This window comes from Herpailurus yagouaroundi, unplaced genomic scaffold (genome assembly GCF_014898765.1).
Source record: "Herpailurus yagouaroundi ecotype Mexico unplaced genomic scaffold, PumYag 246, whole genome shotgun sequence".
NCBI classification, from domain to species: Eukaryota; Metazoa; Chordata; class Mammalia; order Carnivora; family Felidae; genus Herpailurus; species Herpailurus yagouaroundi.
The window spans coordinates 455,098-466,086 of NW_024412463.1; the positions used below are offsets into that span (position 1 = coordinate 455,098).

General features: G+C 38.3%; 1 protein-coding gene across 1 annotated transcript in view; it reads left to right on the forward strand.

Moving 5' to 3' along the window:
- Positions 1-10,989, forward strand: part of CSE1L (chromosome segregation 1 like) — a 48,032-nt gene that overhangs the window by 18,964 nt on the left and 18,079 nt on the right. Inside the window, exons 4-10 of the mRNA XM_040460031.1 lie at positions 1,720-1,821; positions 1,900-2,045; positions 2,599-2,689; positions 4,824-4,931; positions 6,939-7,031; positions 9,627-9,794; positions 9,921-10,050. Coding sequence (XP_040315965.1) covers positions 1,720-1,821; positions 1,900-2,045; positions 2,599-2,689; positions 4,824-4,931; positions 6,939-7,031; positions 9,627-9,794; positions 9,921-10,050 — 838 coding nt within the window. The remainder of the gene's footprint in view (positions 1-1,719; positions 1,822-1,899; positions 2,046-2,598; positions 2,690-4,823; positions 4,932-6,938; positions 7,032-9,626; positions 9,795-9,920; positions 10,051-10,989) is intronic.

Genomic DNA, 10,989 nt, shown 5'->3' on the forward strand with positions numbered 1-10,989 from the left:
CTAACTACAAAAAGCCTAGAGCTAATATCCTACTTAATGGTGAGAAACTTGAAACTTTTTCACTAAGATGAGATACAAAGCAAGGATGTCCCCTCTCATCACTCCTTTTCAACATTGTATTGGAAGTCGTTGCTAATGGAATAAGAGGAAGGAAAAGGTATACTGATAGGGAAGGAAAACATAAAACTTTGTTCACAGATGACATGATTTGTCTGTATAGAAATTCTGAAAGACTTAACAAAAGCTAGACAGGATGCTTCTCCAAAGTTCCTATTGTTTCATTTGAGTTCATATAGATAACTTGAACTTGCTAACCCAGGTTGGTAGAGTGTGAGACTTGGTTTTTGCCTCCATTATGGTTGAAAAAAAAATTTTTTTTAAGCTTATTTATTTGGTGGGGGGGAGACATGGACGGGGGTGAGAGAGGAGAGAGAGAATCCCAAGCAGCCTCCATGCCGCCAGTACAGGGCCTGGTATGGGCCTCCATCCCACAGACTGCGAGATCATGACCTGTGCCAAGATCAGGAATTGACTGAGCCACCCAGGCGCCCATCCATTATGGTTGAATTTGAACATCAGCTCATTGTCAACTGAAGAGAGATTCTGTGGGAAGACACAGATCTTACTGAATAATTGAAGCAGTGTCTCTTATGGACTGGAAAAAATTAAACACAGTTATAAAACCATGTTACATATATTAAAAATTTGTAGAATGTGAAATAATTTAGATTTGGAGTTTTTGATAAGGGGTATGTGGAAATAGATTCTAATTTTAAGGTGAATCCTATTATATTGCAAGTTTAATTGCAAAATTAGAAATTAAGGTATTTTCCCTACCTTATGACAGTGGTTCTCAATGGGGGATAATTTTGCCTGCAAATATCTTTGGAGACATTTTGGTTGTCATAGCTGGGGACCCAGGGTCTAGTGGGTAGAAACCAGGGATGCTGGTAACTGCCCTACAGCGTACAAAAAAGATTCCAATACCAAAGATTTATCTGACTCAGAATGCCAGTAATGTTGCGATTGAGGAAACCCTGACTTAGGGTAAAGAAAAAAAGAAAAGAATTGTTTTGAAGTGATAGCAGTGATGATATTTAGAAAGTATTAAGGTTGACAAAAATGGTCAGTTTTTCTAAATAGTCAACTATAAATATGCCTAAATATTTATTTAGAATTCTTCTTTTGTCTTCATTTCGTGAAAGAGTTTATGATGAGGTAGTAAATGTAGTAAATAGTTTTTTTAAGCTTGTGCAGTTAGGTGTTACCACACATAGTGAAGAAACAACTAGTGAAACGTAGGATGTTTAAAAATCCATCCCTCTGCAGACACGCTAGCCCTCTTCTTCTGTCTTGATTTGTAAAAGTGGTGAGACTTCCAGAACCTCTTTGAGTGATGTAGTCTTGGATGTTTTCCAACTGGTAATGATCAAGAAGTTTTCATTGAAAAGACCTCTGACTTAAGGCAAGGGTCAGATTGAAGGTTCTGGAGATGGATGTGGCCTGTGCTGTGCATGTCCATAAAGACTTTAACCATGTGTTCTGAGAATGGTGACATATAGAACTCCGATTTTTCATTGGCATCAGGGAGCCAGTGAAGCTCGTTGATTTGTATGTAAAATATTTGCATTTGGGATAGAATATACATTTTTATCTATAAACCCATATGGTCATGGATATGGAGTTCATGTTACTTGGTATTGATGTTTTGCTTTTAAGGTTGAAGATGAACCGAACAAAATTTGCGAAGCTGACCGTGTAGCTATTAAAGCCAACATAGTGCACTTGATGCTTAGCAGCCCAGAGCAAATTCAGAAGCAGGTAATGTAAGGCCCTACTATTTAAGGAGGCTTGTTTGCAGAGCTTTGATCTAATTAATCTTTTCCCTTCCCGCTCCAGTTAAGTGATGCTATTAGCATTATTGGCAGAGAAGATTTCCCTCAGAAATGGCCTGACTTGTTGACAGAAATGGTGAATCGTTTTCAGAGTGGAGATTTCCATGTTATTAATGGAGTCCTTCGTACAGCACATTCTTTATTTAAAAGGTATTGATAAATTCTTTTTTTTTTTTTTTTTTTTTTTTTTTTTTTTAAGATTTGTAAGTAATCTGTACCCCCAACTTGGGGCTCAAACTCACAATCCCCAGATCAAAAGTCTCATGCTCTTCCAACTGAGCCAGCTAGGTGCCCCGATAAATTCATATATTTATAAAATATTAATTTTATTTATTAAGAGAGAGAGGGGCAGAGGGAAGAGACACAGAATCCCAAGCAGGCTTCCTGCTGTCAACACAGAGGGCTCAAACTCACCAACTGTGAGATCATGACCTGAGCTGCGATCAGGAGTTGGAAGCTAAACTGAGTCACCCAGGAGGCCCAATTCATATTTTTAAAATACTTTTTTTCAAATGCTTTTGTTTGTGTAAATAGTTGTATTTTTGTGACTGTTGTCATTCCTTTGAACTTGGTAATCTTAGAATAAGAGATAAGCTTCTCAGTTCATTATTATGTTTGTTTCTTAAGTAGTCTAATCTATTCTTGAAGGCCTAAAGTCAAACATAAAGCTTGTAAATTTACCTACTTTACCTTAATTTTTTAGATATCGCCATGAATTTAAGTCTAATGAGTTATGGACTGAAATTAAACTTGTTCTGGATGCCTTTGCTTTACCTTTGACTAATCTATTTAAGGTAATGGAATACTATCTTTGTGATACTGTAAAATTACTTAATATTTTAAACTGCTTAATTATTTGTGTGGATTTTAGTTAAGAGAATGCTTTAAGTCTATTTGATAGGTAATACTTAGAGCAGCATTTCTTTTGAAAAATTCCAAACCTGTACAGAAATAGAGAAGATGATGTCATTAACTCCCATGTATCTGTTACTGTTACACAAGGTTAACAGTATTACTTTTTCCCCCTCCCTTCCTCTCCTTTGTAGGAATACTTAAAAGCAAATCCCAGACATCATATTTCACTCAAGTATTTGAATGTTTGTTATTTTTTAAAATATAATTTATTGTCAAATTGGCTTCCATACAACACCCAGTGCTCATCCCAACAGGTGCCCTCCTTCATGCCCATCACCCACTTTCCCCTCTCCCCCACCCCCCATCAACCCTCAGTTTGTTTTCAGTCCTTAAGAGTCTCTTACGGTTTGCCTGAATGTGTGTTTCTAAAGGAATCGCTCCCCATTTTGATTTGACTTTTACATATAGTTCAGCTAATTAATTTATATATTTGTACATCTTATGGTGCACAGGCTGCTTTCCTAAACATGTTCTTTATCTCTGAGAATCCTGTAAGATTGAAAGATTAAAAAAAAATTTTTTTTTAATTATTTTTAAGCAATATCCACGTGCAATGTGGGGATTGAACTTAAAACCCCAGTGGGATCAAGAGTCACGTGCTCCACCAACAGCCATCCAGGTGCCCCCGTTTTTTTTTTTCCCTCTTAAGTTTTTTTAAGTAATCCCTACACCCAACAAGGGGCTTGGACTCAAGATGCCAAGATTAAGAGTCACATGCTCTTCTGACTGAGCTAGCCAGGCACCCTGAAAGAGATATATTTTTAACCTTTTTTCAGATAAGGAGAGAGGATTCAGTATCCCCCAGCTAATAAAAAAGGGAGCCAAGCCTTAACCTAGTTTTGCTAATAACTCTGGAAAAGCTACTCCTTTCCTATATTCAAAAAAGGAAAGTTGTATGATACAACTTCTAAGATGTAAAGTGTGCACAGAAATTTTTCATGGTTAGGATGTCTTACTGATTGTACATTTTTTCTTAATGTTTATTTATTTTTGAGAGAGCGGGGTGGGGAGGGGATCTGAAGTGAACTGTGTGCTGACAGCAAGAGCAAGGGGCTCCAACCCCAGAACTGTGAGATCGTGACCTGAGCCAAAGTCAGACACTCAACCGACTGAGCCACCAGGCTCCCTGTCGACTGTACATTTTTATCTAAGAAAATAAAATTGGATAAAATGTAATCAAGATTTTCCACCTATTGGGTTGGCACAGATTTTTATTTCGTTTTACTAATGTTAAAAGTGTTAGGGAAAAAAAAAAAAAGTGTTAGAGTGCAGTGAAATGAAGTCTGATGTCCTGTCCATTGGATTATAAATGGTAGTGTCTGGAGTTTGACATTTCATTAAGAAAACCTTTATATTCATATTTCTTAACTCCAGGATATAGGAAGTAAGATTTGTTGAGTGTCTTTTACATATTCCACGAAGTACTAGGATATTTTATGTGTATTTCTTCATTCTCATTCTCTGAGGTAGGCATTATTTTCAGATTACAGATGAGGAGATTGGGGCTCAGTAAAGTAATTGCTCAAAGTACTGCTCATGATGAACAAGAGTCTGGATTATATCCAGTTTTATCTGGCTTGCAAAACCTGTGCTCATAGCATAGTGCTCTGCTTTGGTAATACACTTCTAGAATTTCATACTGCAAAAATTAAAGGTATGCATAGTTTTAGATAAGCCTGTTTATTATAGTTAGAATAATAAATAATTGGAAACAAATTAAATGCCAGGTGGCAGGGGAATTATTTAATGAGAGCAGATAAAGACAATTTTGTAATATATTTATATGCACAAAGGAGGGTAGAAGGATCTAGTTGAAATATTAACATTGGACTTTTTAGTAGTGCTATTATGGACAATGTAAAAATATATACTGTTGTAATATATTTTTTCAGAATCTCTTATATGACCGTATACTATTTAAAAGGTAAATTTTGGAGAAGATATAAGTAGTCTCACCTTATTTGACTAAAGTTTATATAACATTAAAACTGTGTTCCTAATTTCCTTGCCAAGGCCACTATTGAACTCTGCAGTACCCATGCAAATGATGCCTCTGCCCTAAGGATTCTTTTTTCTTCCCTGATCCTTATCTCAAAATTGTTCTACAGTTTAAACTTTCAGGTGAGTTTTGTTACATTTCTTTTTTTTTTTTAATTTTTAAGTTTATTTACTTATTTTGAGAGAGAGAGAGAATGAATCCCAAGCAGACTCCATGCTGTTAGCACAGATAGCTAATATATAGCACATATAATAGCACATATAGCTGTTAGCTCCATCCCACGAGGTATGATGACCTGAGCCGAAACCAAGAGTTGGATGCTCAACCGATCAAGCCACCCAGGCGCCCCAGTTTTGTTGTGTTTCTTGCTTTTGATTCTTTGATGTCAAATATATAGGTTCTGAATTGATAAAGACTTCTTGGCCAGCATTGATTTTTCTGCAAAGAAAGTAATTAGTATTTCTCTGACTTCCTCCATTTTTTGTCTGCAAATAGTGTTCTACTTTATAGTTGTTCTGGAGTTATTTTTAGGATATTTCTAGTGGGTATTTTGTGGGGAAAGGTAGTGTTCTTTTGTAGTCCAATAACTTAGAGAAACCCCATTTCCTAAATCACTGCTTTGGAGAGTCACCCTGTATACAGTATTGAAGACACTGAGAGATCACATTTTCAGGCCTTTCTCTTTTATTCATTTAAGTGGATATTAACACTGGGGAAACCATGATTTGGTTACAGGTCTCTGGCTAGCTTATACAAAAAGGCTTTTATTGAAAGCATAGGGGACAGAAGGCTGAAGAGCCAGGTGTTGAAAGGTGTAAGAATTTGTGGCATTTCAGAAGAAACACAGCCATGGACTTCTAGTAGAAAATGTCTGGTCCCCCTCTTGCTACTGAGATAGTGGCCTCCATTCTTTTTCTTTTTTTTTTTTTAATTTTTTTTTTTTCAACGTTTTTTATTTATTTTTGGGACAGAGAGAGACAGAGCATGAACGGGCGAGGGGCAGAGAGAGAGGGAGACACAGAATCGGAAACAGGCTCCAGGCTCTGAGCCATCAGCCCAGAGCCCGACGCGGGGCTCGAACTCACGGACCGCGAGATCATGACCTGGCTGAAGTCGGACGCTTAACCGACTGCGCCACCCAGGCGCCCCAACCATTCTTTTTCTTGAAATGTTACTTTAAGATTCAGGGCTCCAAGAATGAGAAGAAGGGTCTTAACACAGAGCCTGATGGGGGGCTCCATCCCTCGAACTATGATGACCTGAGCCGAAACCAAGAGTTGGTTGCTCAACCGACTGAGCCACCCAGGTGCCCCAGTTTTGTTGTATTTCTTGCTTTTGATTCTTTGATGTCAAATAGACAGGAGGAAGGTATTTGGCTTTTTCATTGCTCAGAGCCAGGGCCAAGTACCTGAACGTCATCCTCATAACATGACTACACTCACAGTGGTAGGAAAAGCATTCTCTAAAAGGAATGGGTGGAATAGGAGATGAACATCCCAAAATGGCATATCTGCATCTGTGTTCCGCTGGACACCAGTTTGAGAAATTTTTACTTAAAGGATGTCACTATTTTTGCTTATACCTTCTTTTGAATTCTATTTTTAGAAATCAGGTAGAATTGAGGCTCTTAATAACTTGTTAGGCATAGTTAAGGAAACCAAAAGAGGAAATATAATCTTTACCTTGGGGGGCTTATCCCTCGTTAAAAAGGCAGTACTATGGCACAGGAAATCAGTAACTGTAAGATGATGAGTTTGAATGGGTGGTCATCTTACAATAAATGCGATAGTTCAGAAAGGAAAAGGAAGATATTGGTAAGCACTGAGTTTTTGTAAGGAAAGGTTTCATACAGTCTTAGACCTTCCGAGAGAAAGTAAATTTAGATTGGGACAGGAAATAGAGGTGGCCTCATTTTGTGGTTGAAAGTGTATAAACATAAGACACAATGGTTTATTCAGCTGCCAGACCCAGCTGGAATAGAGAAGTCTTGTCTAAATAGTTAATGGTTGGCTCAGGCTGAAAAGTGTGGACTTGAGGCAGTAGGTTTGTGGGAAATGTTTGGCATGGGGCAAAACTTACTAAAATAACATTTATTTTAATCAAAAGTCTCAAGTCAGTGTTTATTCTAGGATCTCCCTGAGTTTTTTGAAGATAATATGGAAACTTGGATGAACAATTTTCATACCCTCTTGACATTAGATAACAAGCTTCTACAAACTGATGTAAGTATTGTTTTAAAATGTTTCCCAAGTAGCCTTTTTTTAAATGAAGAATTGTTTGAAATATTAGATTTTGATTATATCTCAGTTTTTAAATATGTAAAAAAAAAATGCCCTCTGAAACCTTTGGAATATAATTAGACTTCAAAAAATGAAATCGTTATTTGAGAACATTTACTTTATTATTATTTTTTAATTAATTAAATTTTTTTTAACGTTTATTTGTTTTTGAGACAGAGAGAGACAGAGCATGAATGGGGGAGGGTTAGAGAGAGGTAGACACAGAATCTGAAATAGGCTCCAGGCTCTGAGCTGTCAGCACAGAGCCTGACGCGGGGCTCGAACTCACGGACCGTGAGATCATGACCTGAGCCGAAGTCGGACGCTTAACCAACTGAGCCACCCAGGCGCCACACAAGTAAACTTTGCCCAACATAGGGCTCGAACTCAAGACCCAGAGATCAAAAGTCTCCTGTTTCACTGAACATTAAATTCTGGATCCTAAAATTTTTTTTACTCTTGCACTGTTGATAGGTAGAACCCAAGAAGGCAAGTAATATTTAGTTATGTGGGATGTTCTATGTTTGGTTATTTGTAACATACAGAATTACTCTTCTTGTGGGCCTGGTGTAGGTAGGTCCATGATTTATATGGAAGGCTATATCATTACATTATTAAAAGGAAAGCCTCAGGGGCGCCTGGGTGGCGCAGTCGGTTAAGCGTCCGACTTCAGCCAGGTCACGATCTCGCGGTCCGTGAGTTCGAGCCCCACGTCAGGCTCTGGGCTGATGGCTCGGAGCCTGGAGCCTGTTTCCGATTCTGTGTCTCCCTCTCTCTCTGCCCCTCCCCCGTTCATGCTCTGTCTCTCTCTGTCCCAAAAATAAATAAACGTTGAAAAAAAAATTAAAAAAAAAAATAAAAGGAAAGCCTCAGAGTATTCACACTATGACCATTTTATGAAATAGAAAACCGTCACTGAAGATACTAAGAAAACATAAACCTTTGCAACAATAGCCTCTTTTTAAAAAGCATCCGCAGCATGGGAAAATGGGGACATTATGAAGGTTTGTAATGTGTTATAGTTTCTGGTCTGGGGTTTGTAATAATGCATACTTTCCAACATAGGGCACTTACTTTGTGTTGCTCATTTGTTTGTTTATTAATAGATTCGTGATCTACTACCTCTTTCCCAAGAAATAAAAAACATAAAAAGTAAAATACTGAGAATGCTTCAATTTCAGATAAAATTAGAATAGGTGATTCAAATCAATTTTGGGGAGTGGGGTGCAGAGAGAATTGTTTCAGTGGGTGTATAGCAAATTTTCTCTGAGATTTACCGACTAAAGCAACAAAAAAAGCTATGGTTCCTATGACATCATTCTTTCAGTCCAGTGAAATAAAAACAATGCCCTCAGAAAAACAAAGCTCGTCTTCACACTTTAAAGGAAGATTTTCACCTTCTTACAGGGAGCTCTTAGCCCGTTTAACCAGTTATACCTTATGTCCTCTTAATATGTAACATTCCTTATGTTTATGCCTTGAGGAGCCACCTGTTAGGGAGTTCTTTTTATCTCTTCTAAATTTGAATTCTTTGTCACATGGTACAGCTTAAAAGGTGTTTATGGATTGCTGTTACAGTAGAGAGCATCGTATAAATGACTGTCATGGTTTAGATTGGGGTTGGCAAACTTTATCTGTAAAGGTTCAGGTAGTAAATACTTTTGGCTTTGTGGGCTGTACAGTCTCTGTCCCAACTACTCAGCCCTCCATTTGGAGTTGAAAGCAGCCATAGGCAATACTATAAATTATATAAGTGTAAAGAAGGAATGAGCAAGGCTGTATTTCAGTAGAACTTTACTTACAAAAATAGGCAGCAGGCCTGCAGACCGTAGTTTGACCCCTGAATTAGTTTGCTGTTTAATACTTTATAACCAGAGTATTGTTGGTGAGAATCTTACAGCATTATCTTATATATTTGAAGTGACAGCCTTTTGGGAGGAGATAGCAAGACACCTGACCATGTTGCAAAGGAAAGTGTGATATGGCCTTTATCATTTAGATTTCTGTAGGAATACATTATTTTCACTTTAACATGTAAATATTTTATAATTCAACAACCTGAAGAAAAGTCTTTTTTTTTTTTTTTTTTTTTTTTACGTTTATTTATTTTTGAGACAGGGAGAGACAGCATGAACGGGGGAGGGTCAGAGAGAGAGAGGGAGACACAGAATCTGAAACAGGCTCCAGGCTCTGAGCTGTCAGCACAGAGCCCGACGCAGGGCTCGAACTCACGGACCGCGAGATCGTGACCTGAGCCGAAGTCGGATGCTTAACCGACTGAGCCACCCAGGTGCCCCAAGAAAAGTCTTTTTAACTTGAAAACTTGAAATTACTCTCACTGATTAATAAATGAGAAGTATTTCATTTGTTCTATATTTGAAAGACTAAATGAATAAATTGATAGTGGCATCAATGCCATTTGTAACACTAGGCTTTGGATTATATTTTTAAGGAGTTTGTTTCAGGAATTAAAGCTGTTCTCTATGTATGATAACATTATACGTGTATGTTTGAGTTTTCTGTTTTCTCTTATATGAGGATGAAGAGGAAGCCGGCTTGTTGGAGCTCTTAAAATCCCAGATCTGTGATAATGCTGCGCTCTATGCACAGAAGTATGATGAGGAATTTCAGCGGTACCTGCCTCGCTTTGTCACAGCCATCTGGAATTTACTGGTTACAACAGGTCAAGAGGTTAAATATGACTTGGTAAGATGATGGTGGAGAGACAGATAATTAAGACATTCCCTCCCTACCTCCCCCAAGAAAGAAATGATTTAGTTTTGCTCTTAAAAATATGCCTGTTTTTGTGTTTTTGTTTTTGTTTTTTCCCAGTTAGTAAGTAATGCAATTCAGTTTCTGGCTTCAGTTTGTGAGAGACCTCACTATAAGAATCTGTTTGAGGACCAGAACACGCTGACAAGTATCTGTGAAAAGGTTATCGTGCCTAACATGGAATTTAGAGGTAATTATGGCAAAGTCTGAAGCCTTTTCAGAAGATTAAAAGCTTGTTTTTTTAAAGAGTATGTTAGTATAAGTTTAGTAAGTCTGTTCCCTGCTGCTTTTTATATAATATATTGAGTCTGATTTTTTTTTAAATGTTTATTTTTGCGAGAGTGAGAGTATACACACGTGCAGGTGGGGGAGGGGTAGAGGAAGACAAAGGATCTAAAGCTGGCTCTGCTCTGACACCAGAGAGCCTGATGTGGGGGCTCGAACCCATGAACCACAAGATTATGACCTAAGCCAAAGTCATACACTTAGCCAACTGAGCCACTCAGGCGCCCTAGTTTTTTTAAGTTTAACTTATTTATTTTTAGAGAGAGCTCACATGCCACACTAGCAGGGGAGGGGCAGGAGAAGGAGAGAGAGAATCCTGAGCTGAACAAGAATTGGACGCTGAATCAACTGAGCCACCCAGGAAGCCAGTCTGATTTTTTTCTTATTGCTAATTAAAACTTCTGCAGGTCACTTAATTGCTTATTTCTGAAAAAAATGTTTATTTATTTTGAGAGAATCCCAAGCTGGCTTCACACTGTCAGCGAGGAGACCGATGCCAGGTTTTGATCTCGTGAGATCATCACATGAGCTGAAACCAAGAATCAGATGCTTAACCGACTGAGCCACTGGGGTTCCCCCACTTACTGCCTATTTTCTACACTAAGACAAAGTGTAGTTTAAAAGATATTTGTGAGGGGGGGCCTGGGTGGCTCAGTCGGTTAAGTATCCGACTTTGGTTCAGGTTGTGATCTCACAGTTCGTGGGTTTGAGCCCTGTGTGGGGCACTGTGCTGACAGCTCAGAGCCTAGAGGCTGCTTCGGATTTTGTGTCTCCCTCTCTCTCTGCCTCTCCCCCGCTCACTGTGTGTGTGTGTGTGTGTGTGTGTGTGTGTGTGTGTGTGTGT